This window comes from Ovis canadensis, chromosome 19 (genome assembly GCF_042477335.2).
Source record: "Ovis canadensis isolate MfBH-ARS-UI-01 breed Bighorn chromosome 19, ARS-UI_OviCan_v2, whole genome shotgun sequence".
NCBI lineage: Eukaryota > Metazoa > Chordata > Mammalia > Artiodactyla > Bovidae > Ovis > Ovis canadensis.
The window spans coordinates 74,099,258-74,117,827 of NC_091263.1; the positions used below are offsets into that span (position 1 = coordinate 74,099,258).

The window sequence follows — 18,570 nt, forward strand, 5'->3', positions numbered from 1 at the left end:
CTACTCACAGGCATCTCCCCCAGCTGTTCTAGACCAACCCTTGCATTCTTCCCCAGGATGACGTTTTACTTCAGGTGGGACAGAGAAGTTGGAAGCCTGTTCTTTCCAACCCAAAGATTGCTCTTTTCCTTCAGGTTTGTCTGGCTGGTCACACACTGAAGGCCAGCATTTATCAACCCTCAGGACAGCTGTCTTCTCAGTGATTTTAGGCAGGAAACCAGAGTTCCTAGCAGCACAGACAATATTTTCACCACTGCTTTGAACTGTAGGGGATTTTAGAGAAGGGAGGATCGCGCGTCTACAGGCGGGGGCTCCTGGAACAGACGGTGAGCCTGTCAATAGGATGGAAAATGGGTTTGGGGGTCTGGGGGACCTCCCTGATGGCCCAGTGGTTAGGGTTTCACCTTCCAATGCAGGGAGTGGGGGTCCCACCCCTGGTGGGGGAGCTAAGACCCCACACACATTACCCCCAAAGAGAAAACAGAAACGACGTTGTCCTAAACTCAATAAAGACCTTAAGAACAGTCCACGTTAAAAAAAAAATCTTCAAAAGCTGAGTTTTTGTTTTTCTGAGACATGCTTTAAGAGGCCAAGAACAAAAATATATCCCGTGAGGGTTGGGAATACATGTTTGCTGGGCAGCTTGGTAATTGATTTAGCATTTTGCACGAAGGATGAGGAGCTAAAACGCCCAGATGAAGCTGTGGAAGCTCACTGTCTTGGACGCATCACAAAGAAGGCAACGACCGTGGGGAAGCGCGCGGCGTCCTTTCAGAGGCCGTCGGTGGAAAGACGACTGTCCTCAGCTGCTTGTCTACCAAAGCGTGAGGGACGAAGAGGATGGGGAGGCGTGCTTTTAAAACAGAAAGAACCGACTGCAGTGCACCGTCCCCTCCCTCTGTTAAGTCGAGAAGAAGGGCATCTGCGTGGAGACCCGTGACCTACAGGGTGCAGGCACGCTGGAGAGCGTCTGGGCAAGGGCAGCTGCCGGCGTGGGCACGGCCGCGGAAACGCAGGCAGAGGCGCTCGCGCCCACCACAGGCCTCTGCTGGGTCCGCTCGGCTTCTGCCCTCTGTTGTGGCTGTCTTTGCAAGAGATGTTCCCTTGGTGAGGTGGGAACACCAGACCACTTGACCTGCCTCCTGAGAAGCCTGTATGCAGGTCAGGAAGCAGCAGTTAGAACTGGACACGGAACAACAGACTGGTTCCAAATAGGGAAAGAAGTACGTCAAGGCTGTATATTGTCACCCCGCTTATTTAACTTCTATGCAGAGTCCATCATGAGAAACGCTGGGCTGGAAGAAGCACAAGCTGGAATCAAGATTGCCGGGAGAAATATCAATAACCTCAGATATGCAGATGACACCACCCTTATGGCAGAAAGTGAAGAGGAATTAAAGAGCCTCTTGATGAAAGTGAAAGAGGAGAGTGAAAAAGCTGGCTTAAAGCTCAACATTCAGAAAACGAAGATCATGGCATCCGGTCCCATCACTTCACGGTAAATAGATGGGGAAACAGTGGAGACAGTGAGAGAGTTTATTTTCTTGGCCTCAAAATCACTGTGAACAGTGACTGCAGCCATGAAATTAAAAGACATTTGCTCCTTAGAAGAAAAGCTATGACAAACCTAGACAGTATATTAAAAAGCAGATACAGTTACTTTGCCAACAAAGATCCATATAGTCAAAGCTATGGTTTTTCCAGTAGTCATGTATGGATGTGAGAGTCGGACCATAAAGAAGGCTGAGCACCAAAGAACTGATGCTTTTGAACTGTGGTGTTGGAGAAGACTCTTGAGAGTCCCTTGGACTGCAAGGCGATCCAACCAGTCAATCCTGAAGGAAATCAGTCCTGAATATTCATTGGAAGGACTGATGCTGAAGCTCCAGTACTTTGGCCACCTGATGCAAAGAACTGACCCACTGGAAAAGACCCTGATGCTGGGAGAGATTGAAGGCAAAGGAGAAGGGGATGGTGCAGGATGGGATGGTTGGATGGCATCACCGACTCAATGGACAGGACTGTGAGCAAGCCCCGGGAGTTGGCAATGGACAGGGAGGCCTGGCGTGCTGCAGTCCATGGGGTTGCAGGTTTGGACACCACTGATCGACCAAACAGAAACGACAAATCGCAAGCCTGGCACTGAGGGGCCCTCAGGAAGTACTGTCAGACCTTAACTATGCGCACGGCAGGGGAACCTCATTCAAGCCCCAAGCAGCGCTTCTCACAATGGCAAAGGGCTGTCCAGTCAGAGCCACGGCTTCTCCAGTAGGCAGGAGCGGGTGTAAGAGTCGGACCATAAAGAAAGCTCAGCACCGAAGAATCAGTGCTCTCGAACTGCGGTGTTAGAGAAGACTCGGGAGTCCCTGGACTGCAAGGGGATCCGCCCAGTCAATCCTAAAAGAAATCAATCCTGAATATGCAGCTGAAGGACTGAGGCTGAGGCTGAAGCTCAAATCCTTTGGCCACCTGATGGAGAGCTGACTCATTGGAAAAGACCCTGTTGCTGGCAAACATTGAAGGCTTTTCCCCCTGAGGCTCCAAGGGGAAAAGCAACAGGCAGCGAGTGTCAGGGGCCCAGAGACTCCCCCCAGGAGACCCAGGCCCCCTTCCCCCGGGGACCTGGGGTCCAAACCCACACCCGCTCTGTCGCCGTGGGCAGAGACCAGAGGGGCAGGCACTGCCCGGGGTTTCCATGCCCGCCCCCGCTGCTGGGCAGAAGTGACGTGCCTTCAGCGTGTGCGGGTGAGGGGCGCCCGCTGGAGCCTGAAGCGGTCCTGCGATGCGGTCCTGCGATGCGAGGAGGTGACAGCTAAAGAGAGCCCTCTCCTCTCTCTGTCCCCACTTTGCTGTCGAGAAGCACTTCCCGCGCGAAGAGTCTGAGAAAGTCTGGCTCAAGGGCCCCGAGAGGGGCTGGTGTGTAAGGAGGGCTTCAGGGCCTACCTGCACAGTTCTTATTCACCCAGGTCCGTCTCAGGGCTGAGTTCCTGCTGTCTCCACGTACAAGACCTGGACAGACGCGACTGCTAAGCAGACACTTCTCTCCTACGGTTCTAGGTGGAAGCATTCTTTGGCTGCCAACGTTCTACACTATGAGAGGTTTAGGAAGCGGCTGTTAGTGGCTCAGTCGTGTCCGACTCTTTCCGACCCCGTGAACTGTAGCCCCTCAGGCTCCTCTGCCCGTGGGATTCTCCAGGCAAGAATACTGGAGTGGGGTGCCATTTCCTTCTCCAAGAGGTTTAGGAGAGACCCACTCATGAAGGGCACAGGATGAAAACTGACAGGATGCATAGTACATTTTGGTCAAGAAATCACTTCTTACTCTGCATTGTGACCTAGAGAGTGGCAGCAAAAAGGAGTCGCTGTTAGTAAACTTTTCTTCAAAAGCAAAGCGATTACAGCATATGGATAAATAGTGGAAACTGGAGGAAACCAGACAGAAACTGTAACGTATACACACTTAACTCACGCAGCTTCACCTATACCTTCTTAACAATGAAAGTGAAGTGAAAGTCGCTCCGTCGTGTCCGACTCTTGGCGACCCCATGGACCATACAGTCCCTGGGATTCTCCAGGCCAGAATACTGGAGTGGGGAGCCTTTCCCTTCTCCAGGGGATCTTCCCAACCTGGGGATCGAACCCAGGTGTCCTGCATCACGGGCGGATTCTTAACAATGAAAGGGAGAGGGAAAATAAGGTGGGCGCTTTCTTTATGAATTTTACCTCGATGTCAGATGCGTGGCCGCGGGGTGATTCAGAACACATGTGCTTTAAAGCATGTTCTCTCAGCCGTGGCTTCTGCTGCCAGAGTCAAAGCCAGATAACGTCAACAAACTTACAAGCACATCACTCAGTACAAACCTGTAGATTTCAACGTTCTTGCTCCTCTGTCTGGAGAGTTTGGAGGCGCTGGCTTCCCCAGCCACGACGATGGTGTTGTCTTCCATGACGACGCCAGCACACACGGTGCCCAAACCCTCCCCGTACTTGGGAGAGGAGATGAAATAGGTCTTCCGCGACGCAGGGTCATAGCAAAAGCTGGCGTCCCCGTAGTTCCTGTGTCTCGACCTGATCCCGGAAGCATTGGTGCCGACGCACAGCAGGAGGCTGGTGGTCTCCATGCCGTAACGAAGGTTCCGGGCATGCGGCTGGGGCGTCTTGATGGCTTTGAACGCGTTCTGAATGAGGTCGATGCAGTTCGCGTCGCACAGGAGCGCCGTGTTCCTCCTCAGGGCTTGTCTCAGGAAGGCAGGGCTGACCAGCTGCAACCTCACCTGCCTCAGAAGCTCCACGAGGTGCTCTGTGCGTCGGTCCGGGCAATGATTGACCCACCTCAGGACGAGGTCCAGAATGCTCTCCTCTCGGGACACGTTCAGGTCGTCCGACTGGATCAGCGTCAGGAGCTGGTGCACCTCCACTTCTAGGATCTCCTCGTGCAAGCTCACCTCGGCAAAGTGCTGGTACAAATATTTCCTCGATTGATCGGCTAAGTCTTCAGCTCCAATCTGCTTTGCAAAATAATAGATGCCGACACAGTTGGAGGCATCCATGTGGGCCATCATGTGCTTCTGACACGCCTGGAAGACGTCCTCCATCTGCATGAAGTAGGCCGCCACGGCCACCGTCTGCACGTTGGCGTTGCTGACCTCCAGGGCCGCGTGGTACATGTAACGCAGTATCACCGCCACGCTTTCCGCCGTGATGTCGTGAAGCACCACCTCTCTCTGGGTGCACTCGAGCAGCCCGCAGGTAAACATGGCTTTGAAATACGGACTAAAGGCAGCCAGGACCAGTCTGTGGCAGGGGAACGCCTCCCCTTCCGCGATGATCACAACGTCGATCATCTCTGCTAACTCTTTCATGCTGTTAATTCTGTTCAGCAGGTTCAAGCTGTGCTGGTATTTCTCTTTCCCCTCGGACTTGCACTCCATGGCGCCCTCTCCGGTGCCTAAGAAGGTCTTCTTTAAATGTAGCTTGATTCTCGAGGGCCTGTTTTCATGTCTGATTACTCACCAAGCAACAGAGATGTCATGAAGCACTCCTGAGGGGAAGGAAAGAGGCAGGTTTCTTCTAAGAAAAAGATCCTCTGAAATTTAAACATGCAGCATTATTTCTAAGAGGTATTTTTAAGTAAACATGCATTCCAAGCAGAGACTTTTTATATTAAGACCACCACTAGGGGCCCTCCCTGGTGGCCGAGCAGTGAAGAACCCAGCTGCCAAGCGGGAGGCTCGGGTTCAGTCCCTGGGTCGGGAAGATCCCCTGGAGAAGGAAATGGCAACCCGCTCCAGGATTCTTGCCCAGGAAATCCCACAGACAGAGGAGCCTGGCGGGCCACAGTTCACAGGGTCGCAAAGAGTCAGACACGACCTAGTGAGGAAACAGCAACAAGAGACATTGGTTGTAAAAAAAAAAAGAAGAAGAAGAAAAAGAAAAACCAATAAATTATTAACCACGAACAATATTTCTCTAACTAATGGCAGAGATTTTTCTAGGAGGGCTGGGAAGACCTTCCTGCCAAAGTGAATGGAGAGAGAACAGACGGACACCTTTAAAAACACTAATCTTACTTGTTTACCTGTGGCGCCGGCTCTCAGATGCTGGGTGGCTCTCTCGGCTGCGGGGTGCAGGCTGCCCAGGACAGGGGTCTCCCGCGGTGCACAGACTCTAGGCTGTGCGGGCTTCGTCCCCCCACCCCCACCCCCCGAGGCGTGTGGAATCTTCCCAGACCAGGGATCGAGCCTGTGTCCCCCGCATTGGCAGGCAGGCTCTCAACCACTGGACCAGCAGGGAGTCGAGACGGGCACCTTCTGTGTGTCCACTTCTTGTTACCAAATTCAGCTGACCCTCAGGTGGCGGACCAGGGCCATCAGGAGACAGTCTCTCTGTGGAGATGCAACCCCACCACCCCCAAGGTTACAAGCGCAATCCCCCAGAACACACCCAGATGCGATCACAGCCGGTCTGCAAAATCACAAGGGGCCATGCAGGCTGGCTGGAAAAGCAGTCCACTAAAATTCTGCTCAGACTTTGCTGTGGAGTAAATACTTTGAAACAGGGCTTGGGAAAGCAAAGCACAGCCAAGCGTCTGTCTGTCGATGTGGGAACTCAGAGCACTTGAAACTTACAACCAAATCGTCCTAAACTCACAAAGCCCACAGGAGTCCCCCGCCTCCTCTGACCCTCCCTTGGCTCTTTCCTGCTTCCCAGAGGCAGAGGCAGCGGCGGAATTACTTCCTGCCTGAAAAGGCACACGTCTAAATAAAATTCCTTTAAGCTTGTCTCAGCTTCCCCTTTCCCAGGGGAATGGAAGCTAATTAGCCACTTTGCTCTAAAGAACGACATTCCCAGAGTTGGAAGCCCTGAATGGGAGGAGTGGATCTCAAGCCTCTGTCACCTCGTCCAGGTGTAACGTGGCCAAAGTTGTACACAGCAAGAATCAACATCGATGGCAGAAACGTCAGCAGACGAGCTGAGAAACAAGGGGTGGCGATAACTTCAACACCGTGAAAGCAGAGTCTGTCAGCTATAAAGGTTATCAGTTCAGTTCAGTTCAGTCGCTCAGTCGTGTCCGACTCCCTGCGACCCCATGAATCGCAGCACACCAGGCCTCCCTGTCCATCACCATCTCCTGGAATTCACTCAGACTCACGTCCATCGAGTAAGTGATGCCATCCAGCCATCTCATCCTCTGTCGTCCCCTTCTCCTCCTGCCCCCAATCCCTCCCAGCATCAGAGTCTTTTCCAATGAGTCAACTCTTCGCATGAGGTGGCCAAAGTACTGGAGTTTCAGCCTTAGCATCATTCCTTCCAAAGAAGTCCCAGGGCTGATCTTCAGAATGGACTGGTTGGATCTCCTTGCAGTCCAAGGGACTCTCAAGAGTCTTCTCCAACACCACAGTTCAAAAGCATCAATTCTTCGGTGCTCAGCTTTCTTCACAGTCCAACTCTCACATCCATACATGACCACTGGAAAAACCATAGCCTTGACTACACAGACCTTTGTCGGCAAAATAATGTCTCTGCTTTTGAAAATACTATCTAGGTTGCTCATAACTTTTCTTCCAAGGAGTCAGCGTCTTTTATTTTCATGGCTGCAGTCACCATCTGCAGTGATTTTGGAGCCCCCCAAAATAAAGTCTGACACTGTTTCCACTGTTTCCCCATCTATTTCCCATGAAGTGATGGGACCAGATGCCATGATCTTCGTTTTCTGAATGTTGAGCTTTAAGCCAGCTTTTTCACTCTTCTCTTTCACTTTCATCAAGAGGCTTTTTAGTTCCTCTTCACCTTCTGCCATAAGGGTGGTATCATCTGCATATCTGAGGTTATTGATATTTCTCCCGGCAATCTTGATTCCAGCTTGTGTTTCTTCCAGTCCAGCGTTTCTCATGATGTACTCTGCATAGAAGTTAAATAAGCAGGGTGACAATATACAGCCTTGACATACTCCTTTCCCTATTTGGAATCAGTCTGTTCCATGTCCAGTTCTAACTGTTGTTTCCTGACCTGCATATAGGTTTCTCAAGAGGCAGGTCAGGTGGTCTGGTATTCCCATCTCTTTCAGAATTTTCCACAGTTTATTGTGATCCACACAGTCAAAGGCTTTGGCATAGTCAATGAAGCAGAAATGATGTTTTTCTGGAACTCTCTTGCTTTTCTGTGATCCAGCGGATGTTGGCAATTTGATCTCTGGTTCCTCTGCCTTTTCTAAAACCAGCTTGAACATCTGGAAGTTCACGGTTCACGTATTGCTGAAGCCTGGCTTGGAGAATTTTGAGCATTACTTTACTAGGATGTGAGATGAGTGCAATTGTGTGGTAGTTTGAGCATTCTTTGGCATTGCGTTCCTTTGGGATTGGAATGAAAACTGACCTTTTCCAGTCCTGTGGCCACTGCTGAGTTTTCCCAATTTGCTGGCATATTGAGTGCAGCACTTTCACAGCATCATCTTTCAAGATTTGAAAGAGCTCCACTGGAATGCCATCACCTCCACTAGCTTTGTTCATTGTGATGCTTTCTAAGGCCCACTTGACTTCACATTCCAGGATGTCTGGCTCTAGGTGAGTGGTCACACCATCGTGATTATCTGGGTCATGAAGATCTTTTTTGTACAGTTCTTCTGTGTAGTCTTGCCACCTCTTCTTAATATCTTCGGCTTCTGTTAGGTCCAGACCATTTCTGTCCTTTATCGAGCCCATCTTTGCATGAAATGTTCCCTTGGTATCTCTAATTTTCTTGAAGAGATCTCTAGTCTTTCCCATTCTGTTGTTTTCCTCTATTTTTTTTGCATTAATCACTGAGGAAGGCTTTCTTATCTCTTCTTGCTATTCTTTGGAACTCTGCATTCGGATGCTTATATCTTTCCTTTTCTCCTTTGCTTTTCGCTTATAACCTTGTAAAGGTTATAAGCTTTCTAAATTTCTGTAATCCGGTAAAGTGTTAGAAATCTCATCTGTCTCAATGAGACATGGCACGTTTTCGATGTTAAATTAAAGTTCATTTCAGGAAAGGAGTGTTAAGCATGAAAGGGATGTTTAATGATATGATAGCAACTGTAAGACCTAAAAAAATGACTGCTCAAGGCTGTGGAATCATAGTGACTAGCCAGTCCCAGAAGCCTACACTTGAGACGAGAACGCAGCCCTCCTCGACGGACTTTCCGGCAGTAAACGGCTCAGCTGGCTTCCGTAATGGCTCGGTGGTAAAGAGCCTCCCTGCCAACGCACGAGACCCAGGTTCGATCCCTGGGTCTGGAAGATCCCCTGGAGGAGAAAATGGCAATCCACTCCAGTCTTCTTGCCTGGAAAATCCCATGGACGGAGGAGCCTGGTGGGCTACAGCCCATGGGGTCGCAGAGTCAGCTATGACTTACGACTAAGCAGCAATAGGAGTGGGACAGTGGCTCAGCTGCTCTCCAGTAAGAAGGTGAAGCTCACGTGTGAGAGTTTTCCGGCTGAAGGTGAGCCTCTGCTTTTTGCTTTGTTGTAGATTTTTACAAAGAGAATCCAACTATGGGTAATTAGGCAGTCATCATCTTTCTGAGCTCTCCTGCAACACATTACGAGTGGTCCAAAGCATATTATGTAGCCTTCTTTATACATAAACACATCAGTCAGCTTTACAGATGACAGCTGTTGCCTCAACCTAAAAAGTGTAAAACTGCTCTTATAAGGAAATAAATGTTTGAAGATTTCCATTCCGTTTGCTGATATATAAGACTTTCAGAGGGCACCCACCCCCACAGTGCTAGAAGGCCATGAGCAAGCTTCCCGGTGGAGTTGCAGGATCTAACACGATCCAGGCAGTTCAGCCTTGCTAACTGCTAAAGCTTGTCTGGATGGCGCTGGAGGGAAACGAGGCACTGGGGACCCAAGCGTTACGGCTGCAGCCTAGGATTTCGTACCTTTCAGGCAGGAACCAAGCCACCCTAGTTGAACCTTTTGGCTTAGGACTAGTTTCATAAAAACAGAAGTGGCATTCGTTTCAAAGAGGTTAAAAACGGAATCCTTGGTCCCTGATGGACGGGTTTTCTGTTTTTAAACCTCCATCTCGTTTATTCATGCATTTGGCTGCGCCGCTGCGGAACGTGGGTGCTTTGATCTTTGGGTGGCATGTGAGCCCTTAGTTGCGACGTGTGGGATCCAGTTCGTTGCCTAGGGGTGAAACCGGGGCCCCCTGCACTGGGACCGCTGAGTCTCGCCGCCGGACCACCAGGGAAGGCCCGGGGCCAGTTTGCTTGGTAAACACGTCACAGGTAACGTCTCACACGCAGCTCTGTGCGCACAGCGCCAGCGTCCCCTCAGCACCAGCCTCCCTCCCTCGGGGCTCCCCCCCACACCCCTCGCCCTGAGGCTGCTTCAGGGGCCGGTGGGAGCCTGATTCTGGCCCGACTGCAGTGATGCTCAGCCTCTGGTGCCGTGGTCAGGGGCAGCCGTGCGCTGCACAGATCGTGTGCCCACAGCCGGCGCGAGGACAGAGCCAGGACAGGAAAGGCGGCGGCGCTTCAGACATCCCTCATGTCCGTACGTTTCAGTTCAGAGGGAGATGCCAGTCCCTTCGATGTCTGAGCAAGCTTGCGTTGCTGGGTGCTGTAGCTGGCACGCAGGAGGCCTCACTGGCACGAGCGGCATGTGCGTGAGCACGGGGCAGCGTGGCCCGAGGCCCTGCGGATGCGCATCGCGGTTTCACTCGGTGTACGCTTGCGGTCTGTTACTGCACTGCGCAGCAAAAGAACTGCAGGCGTTTCCAGCGTCGCTCACTTCTCCTTGCTGGAAGGCGGGAAGCACGGAGTCAACTCTTCTGAATTTACCTCTTCATGTTCAGTGACCAGAGCATCTTAGAACCAGAGGGACTGAGTCCTGAACCCAGACTCCAGAGCCTGCCCTCTTAATCAGCCCCCTAACGCAAGCACCCGACTACAGCCGGAGAGGAAGCCTCAGGCTCCGTGGGATTTCTGTCCGAGTTCAGCGCTGCCACTGCAATGCAGGGCTTCAGTTCAGTTCAGTTCAGTCGCTCAGTCGTGTCCGACCCTTTGTGACCCCATGAACCACAGCACACCAGGCCTCCCTGTCCAACTCCCGGAGTTTACCCAAACCCATGTCCATCGAGTCGGTGATGCCATCCAGCCATCTCACCCTCTGTCTTCCCCTCCTCCTCCTGCCCTCAATCTTTCCCAGCATCAGGGTCTTTCCAAATGAGTCAGCTCTTCACATCAGGTGGCCAAAGTATTGGAGCTTCAGCTTCAAAATCATTCCTTTCAATGAACACCCAGGACTGATCTTTAGGATGGACTGGTTGGACCTCCTTGCAGTCCAAGGGACTCTCAGGAGTCTTCTCCAACACCACAATTCAACAGCATCAATTCTTTGGCGCTCAGCTTTCTTTATAGTCCAACTCTCACATCCATACATGACCACTGGAAAAACCATAGCTTTGATTAGACAGACCTTCGTTGACAAAGTAATGTCTCTGCTTTTTAATATGCTATCTAGGTTGGTCATAACTTCCTTCTAAGGAGTACTGCTGCTGCTGCTGCTGCTAAGTCACTTCAGTCGTGTCTGACTCTGTGCGACCCCATAGACAGCAGCCCACCAGGCTCCCCCATCCCTGGGATTCTCCAGGCAAGAACACTGGAGTGGGTTGCTATTTCCTTCTCCAGTGCATGAAAGTGAAAAGTGAAAGTGAAGTCGCTCAGTCGTGTCCAACCCTTAGCGACCCCCTGGACTGCAGCCCACCAGGCTCCTCTGTCCATGGGACTTTCCAGGCAAGAGTTCTATGGAGTGAGTGTCTTTTAATTTCATGGCTGCGATCACCATCTGATTTCGGAGCCCAGAAAAATAAAGTCAGCCAGTTTCCACTGTTTCCCCATCCATTTGCCATGAACTGATGGGACCAGATGCCCTGGTCTTAGTTTTCTGAACGGTGAGCTTTGGGCCAGCTTTTCCACGCTCCTCTTTCACCTTCGTCATGAGGCGTGTTAGCTCCTTGTCGCTTTCCGCTGTAAGGGTGGGGTCGTCTGCGTGTCTGAGGCTGATGCAGGGGCAGCCACAGGCAGTGTGCAACAGGCGAGCACCGCTCTGTGCCAGAAATGGATGTTTTACAGACACGGAAACTTGCATTTCATACATTTTCACATCATGAAATGTTGTTCTTCTTTTGGTTTTAAAAAGCCAGTTAAAATGATGAAATTCATTCTGAGCTCGTGGGCTATACAAAACAGGCAGCAGGACACCAAGCCTGCACCGCTGTCGGGGGAAGCCCGCCGCCCAGACCCTGCCTGGCGCCCGGCCTGCAAGCCTGTGCTGCAGTCCAGCTGGAGAGTTTGAGACGGGGAAGGCTCAGAGTCCTGTTTTAAAAAGATCATCTTGTTGTCTCCCCGAGATTCCCAAAGATAAATCAATTTTCTAAATAAATGTTTGGATGCAGTTTCTCCGCCCCAAACACTGGCTTCAACAACAACAGCAACAAATAATACTTTTCACATTTGGAAGAGCATTCATGACTGTTTTAGGTGAGAGCATATATTTGAGCATCTGTTCCTTCTAACCGCGGGGCTTCCCTGCGGGCTCAGGCAGTAAAGCGTCCGCCTGCAGTGTGGGGGACCCGGGTTCAATCCCTGGGTCGGGAAGATCCCCTGGAGAAGGAAATGGCAACCCACTCCAGTGTTCTGGCCTGGAGAATCCCATGGATGGAGGAGCGTGGTGGGCTACAGTCCATGGGGTCACAGAGAGTCAGACACGACTGAGCGATTTCACTGGTTCACTTTCCTTCTAACCACCTTTTCTACCACTCCTGAAAGCTACTCTAATTGCTATGGATTTACAGACCAAATGACTTTCCTGGTGAAACTCTGGAAAATGCTCGGGCAGTTATATGTTTCAATAAGTGTTCCCAGAATTGCTTCTTGTACGCAAGATCTGCATAGAAGACACTGGTATTGCAGACGGGGGCTTTAAAGTGAGGTGGTCCTGGGTCTGGGATTCCCTGGTGGCTCAGACAGTAAAGAATCTGCCTGCAGTGTGGGAGACCTGGGTTCAATCCTTGGGTTGGGAAGAACCCCTGGAGAAGGGAATGGCAACCCACTCCAGTGTTCTTGCCTGGGGACTTCCATGGACAGAGGAGCCTGGCGGGCTATAGTTCAGGGGGTCGCAAAGCGTTGGACACGACTGAGCAACTCACACACACACCCCAGAATCCTAGGTCTGAGTTGAGCCATCTACTTGCTGTCATCCTAGAACATGGAACCTTTCTGCACGTCGGGTTCTGCATCAGGAAGATGCGGGCGCTGTATATAAGTAAAGTATTCACAGCTGGATCAGTCCTTTGGGCCAAGGTGCTCATGGGGGGTAGCAGTGTGGCTCAGAGGTGAGGGACATGGGCTTTCTCTTGGGTTCCTGAGGCCTGCGACCTGGCTGTGCCATTCACAACACGAGCAAGTTTCTCAGCCTCTTTCTGATTCCTGGCGTGAGACCAGTGTTGAGAATTATATGAGAACAGTTGGGAGAATTGAACAGGGCCATGCGTGTCCAATGCATAATTTGCTTGGTGAAGCTGAATACACCTGGGCAAATAATTTATGAACAAAAGAAGTTTGGGCTCCTAGACAAACTGCTTGTGGGCACAGACACGGCTCACCAGTGAAAGAACAGACAGTAACTTTTCCCTGGGGGTTGGGGCACAGAGGGCATTCTCCCTTCATCAGCAAAATAAAGCTGTGCAAATGTTCCCAGTGATATCAATGGGGAGTTATTCTCTGCTCCGATTTATAGAAGACTGAATTGGCGCGCTCATGTTAACAGTGCCCATAATAATGGGGAAAAATGAGTAGCAAAGATAAATATGTCACAAGAATAAAGCCTGATTACTCTGCAAACCCAACATGCAGTTTCACCCACGTCCAGAATACTTAGTTTTAAGAAGTGGATTGCTATAAAGTTTAACGGGACATAAGACTGTTAATTTACTTAAACTGCCAGTGTTGTTCTTTTTACTATGTTTAGCTTCATAATCTTTATATTATCTTTAAAGCTGTTCAGTTCAGTCGCTCAGTCGTGTCCAACTCTTTGCGACCCCACGGACCGCAGCACGCCAGGTCTCCCTGCCCATCACCAACGCCTGGAGTTTAATCTGACTCATGTCCACTGAGTCGGTGATGCCATCCAACCCTCTCTGAATAATGATTCATACGTGACTGTGCCTCTATATTTTGCTGAAGTCAAAAGTAGTTTAAATCACAGCAGCATTGTTTGAATTAGCAAAGCTTTGGAAAGAGCCTAAATAGCCAATACCGGGAGAACAGATAGACTACAGCATATTCATTCAAGAGAATATTGTCCAGTATTTGAAAAGAGCTTGTAGAAGCCTAAGAAACAGTGAACTAGGGCTACATGCATCAACGTGGGCCACAAACCTTAGTGTGTGAAAAGGCTGCGAAGAACAGGGGCTGCGTGCCATGGACGTCTTGTTTAAAATATGCAAGCAATATTACACACTCTAATAGAGTAAACACAGAGGCTGTCTTATGACAAAGGAAACGTAAACATTTGGAGAAAGTGGTAAAGGGCTTTAGGGAGCTTTCTGTGTTACTATTAGATCCGTCCTGTGAGCCTGACATTGTATTAAAATGAGAAGTCATGGGACGTCCCTGGCTGTCCAGTGGTTAGAACTCTGCGTTCCCAGCGCAGAGGCCGCAGGTTCAACCCCTGGTCGGGGAAATAAGGTCCCGCCTGCCACACAGAGCAACCAGAAAATAAACAAATAAAGAAGAAAGTTGGAAGAATTGTATATTCTTTAAGGATACATGCAAGTTTAGCAGAATATAAAGAAATGAAAGGTAACTATAAACACCGCCTTCAGGGCAGCGCCTGCCCTCAGAAGGCGCGGCAGGAAGGGGACACAGCTGGAGAAGGGCCCAAGGAGCTCTGACTGAATAATCCACGTTTAATTTCATCGGTTGCACGGTGGCCACCCGACGCATTTTATTATTATTCCTTATGCCTTTTTGCATGTCTTAAATATTGCATAAACTAAGTTTAAAATTAAAATTTGTATTAACATTAGAGAAACTTACAAACTTTGAAAATGTAACCTACATTGTAAATCACATTAGTGTGTGTATATAGAGAGAGACAGACAGACAGGATATATGGATACATTATGAATCTCCTTTCAAGCCTGTCACAGTGTAGGCAACCTAACTTATGAGTCACTGGAAAATCCAAAAACTTACACCCTACTTCTCCAGTCTGAATGAGAACTGCCTTGGGAGAAAGGCAGGAACAATGTCTTCCTACATCTGCTTTGGTGGGAAAAGAAGTTACTGGATTCCTGAATTAGTGCATATATTTTTTCCCCATAGACATGTTCAGTATGTGAGGAGGTTATAATCTGAAATGATAGAGTTGGTCAACAGCAAAGCCTTGAATTTTGTTGATGAAAAAGACTGACGACCTAAGAAATTACGCGGTTAGGGTCCCAAATTCCAGCCTAAAACCCCTTTGAACTAATTTTGGTTGGCAAGCCCAGGAAGGTCAACGTGACCTCAGAAAGTGATGCCTGAGTTCCAGAGTTAGCACACAGCCCTTCTGGGAGCTGGTGACTCTGCACATGAAATCAGTCTCCCCACCCTCACAGAAGTCATCTCGAGCCAATTTTCACCAGCACCAGCGCCACCCAGGCATCAGAAGGCCCTCTCTGAGCGGGCCCTCCCAGCCCTGCCTGCCTCACCGGCTGACTTGGCCTCCCTGTATGACCAGGCTCTTCGTGACGGTGAGCCCCTGGCTGTTCCAGGGCGGCCAGCCTCACACGCTCTTCTCTGTGTCTGCAGCACCCTTCGTCTGCTTCCGCCTCAAAAAATGGGCTGGCTCTTCAAAATTCAGCCCAGTCGTCACTCTCTCAGTGAAGCCTTCAAGGCTCTTCCTTGCTTTTTACCTTGAGCTCAGCAGAGCCTGCACTGGTGTTCAGTTCAGTTCAGTTCAGTCGCTCAGCCGTGTCCGACTCTGCAAACCCATGGACTGCAGCACGCCAGGCCTCCCTGTCCCTCACCAACTCCCGGAGTCCACCCAAACTCATGTCCATCGAGTCAGTGATGCCATCCAACCATCTCATCCTCTGTCGCCCCCTTCTCCTCCTGCCCTCAATCTTTCCCAGCTTCAGGGTTTTTCCAATGAGTCAGCTCTTTGCATCAGGTGGCCGAAGTATTGGAGTTTCAGCTTCAGCATCAGTCCTTCCAACGAACACTCAGGACTGATCTCCTTTAGGATGGACTGGCTGGATCTCCTCGCAGCCCAAGGGACTCTCAGGAGTCTTCTCCATCACAGTTCAAAAGCACTGTTGTGACGGCAGTTACTTATGTATCCACGCTCCTCCCTTTCCACTGGAGATCACAGTGACGGTAGAGGCTCCGATCTTAACCCTTCTATACTCTTTTTAAAAAAATTATTTACTTATTTGGCGGTGCTGGGTCTTCGCTGCGGCATGTGGGATCTAGTTCCCTGTCCAGGAATCAGACCTGAGCCCCCTGCATCGGGAGAGCAAACTCACAGCTGCTGGGTCACCTGGGAAGTCTCTCCTTTTGTGTTATTAGCGTCTGTCTGTGACATTGCCTGGCACAGCAGAGCTGCTCAACATGGTTTGTGCAATTAAATGAATGCTTTGCTTAGCCCGAAATTACAAGTTCATAGATTTTATGTTTGTTAGTAACCAATATCTTGAAGATGTTTTCTTTCTGTGTATAAAGGTGGCGCTTGATTCTGTAAGTTGCTATCCCTTTGTCCAAGGCACGCAAATGCTGCAGAATCATTGCCTCGATTTCCTTGCCTACAGCTTGACACATTCTGACATCCAGGCCTCTGGCCCTCAAAATCCATCCCCAGTAACCGTGTGGTCAGGAATTTGGCCCCGGCCCCTGTTCTTAGGGGCCTGAAGCCAGAGATAGCAAATTGGCAGCGCACAGACTTTTTTTTGGTAACTTGTCAACATGCAAAGCTGACATATTCCAGCACCCATTGAAAAAAAAAAGGAAGACAGGGCGACAGGGGGTTCTTGATTTGCGTGGCGAGGCCACTGGCAGGCCTTGGCAACCCCACCTTCCCTGGTGGCTCAGTGGCGAAGCGTCTGCCTGCAATGCATGAGACCCGGGTTCGATCCCTGGGTCGGGACAATCCCCTGGAGAAGGGAATGGTGACCCACTCCAGTACTCTTGCCTGGAGAATCCCATGGACAGAGGAGCCTGGTGGGCTGCAGTCCTCGGTCGCAAAGAGTCGGACAGGACTGAGCTACTAACACACACACCCACCTCGCAGACCACCGGGCAGCCCTCGAGTAGCCCCCCTCTCAGAGCGGACATGCCTCCCCGACTCCCCACGCCCGGATCCGGACCTGACCCCGCCCCCATCTCTAACTCCTCCGGGGCTGTGCTCTTCTCGCCCCTACAGCGTTACCTTGGGAGCCCCTGGCTTCCCCACTAGTCTCCAGCCTTATTGCCTTTCAGCATCACCGTCTTGTTCAGAGCCTGGCCGAAATGGCTCCGGACCGGCCTGAGTGCCCCGAGACTCCCCGGGTACTGACAACCCTGGGTTTACTGCATGGAAATGAACCACACCGGGGCCTCAAGGCCGACCGGGAGGGAGAGAAGCTAAAGACGCGTCTCTTTTGCTGCTGCCTTTGCGGCCTCTTTGCATTCTCCCTGGAGCCTTTAGCTGGCACAGAGCTCCTCAAGAATCCCCCCGGGGTCCGGGCGGGAGGGAGACGCAGGGCGGTTAGAATCTTCCATCTGCAGTGAGGACTCTGGACCGTGTGCTGTGCCGGGCACTGTCCTCGGGTTCCAGGAAGACCCCCGGACCGGCAGGCGCCCCCGCCCCAGCGCTCACGGGCCGGCGAGGAGGGCGCCCCAGGGCCGGGCGGGTCCCAGCGCGGGGCTGCGCGCGCGCGGCGGAGGCGCGGGGCCGAGGGACCCGGGACGCGCGGGTGGGCCCCCCGCCCCCGGGAGTGTCGCCGCTACTTACGGGGCTGCGCGGCGGGAGGCGCGGCCGCACTCGCTCCGCTGGGGCCGCCGCGATGGCGCCTGACCGGCCGGGCGCCCGCCAATGTGGGCAGAGCCGGGGCGCATATAAATAGACGCGCGGGGAGGGCGCGCGGGTCCCGCGGGCAGGGCACCGACCTGGCAGCTCCGCGCGGACAGCTGCTCGCCCTCCGCGCCCGCCCCGGGCGCAGGCAGCGCGCGCCGTCGAGCCTGCGTGCGTGCGCGTGTGTGTGTACACGCGTGTTGCAGGGGCCGCGTGCCCGAGCCTCGTGGTGAGCACGGGAGCTCCCAGCCGTCGCCACGCAGTCGTTTCTTTGTCCTTTGCGGCTGTTCCGGCCTGACGCGCTGGGAGCCCCGCGGTGCGGCCGGGCACACGGGGCTCACCGCCCCCCCCCCCCTTCTGCAGCCAGGTGCCAACGCCTCCCGAGGCCACGAGCTCCGCCCTGTCCGCCTGGGCATGCTGGCCCTGCAGAGAGCTCAGGGTCAGGGAGCGGGCACTGACGGGGTGGTGGTGGGCCGAGCTGGGAGAGGCAGGAGGCAGGCGTCCTCGCTGGCCTCCAAAGGACTTCCCTGGTGGTCCAGTGGTTAAGAATCTGCACCTCAGATATAGGGGGTACAGGTTCAATCCCCAGTCAAGCAACTAAGATCCCACATGCTGTGTGATGTAACCTAAAAAAAAACCTGGTTCAGGGAATAATATAAAAATACATAGAAGGGCCATATGTCAAAGGATCAAGGCAATTAGGTTTAAAAAATTTAAACTAGCCGGCCTCCGCTCCTGGAGGGCCTGTGAGCTGCTGCGAGAGCTCAGACTCTTGGGGACAGCAGTTGTTGCCATTCAGCCGCTCAGTCCTCCCGACTCTTTGCGAGGCCCTTGACTGCAGCCGGCCAGGCTTCTGTGTCTGTGGAATTTTCCCAGGCCCTCCTCCAGGGGCTCTTCCGACCGAGGGAGGGGTCGGACCTGCAGCCTCCTGCATGGCAGGGAGGTTCGTTACCATCTGAGCCACCAGGAAAGCCCCAGGGACGCCCCAGGGACAGCAGGCTGG

The 18,570-nt window shown here is 51.9% G+C and overlaps 1 protein-coding gene across 2 annotated transcripts in view; it reads right to left on the reverse strand.

Annotated features, from left to right (window-relative positions):
- Positions 1 to 17,673, reverse strand: part of KBTBD12 (kelch repeat and BTB domain containing 12) — a 55,404-nt gene extending 37,731 nt beyond the window's left edge. The window contains exons 1-2 of one of the 2 annotated variants that reach the window (XM_069562446.1): positions 17,508 to 17,673; positions 3,862 to 5,041 (exon numbers count right to left, since the gene is read on the reverse strand). In XM_069562446.1, coding sequence (XP_069418547.1) covers positions 3,862 to 4,931 — 1,070 coding nt within the window. In that variant the 5' untranslated portion in view covers positions 4,932 to 5,041; positions 17,508 to 17,673. Of the gene's footprint in view, positions 1 to 3,861; positions 5,042 to 5,578; positions 6,281 to 17,507 lie in introns of those variants that run through there. The other variant, XM_069562447.1, reaches the window with a different exon arrangement.
- Positions 17,674 to 18,570: the final 897 nt, after the last annotated feature.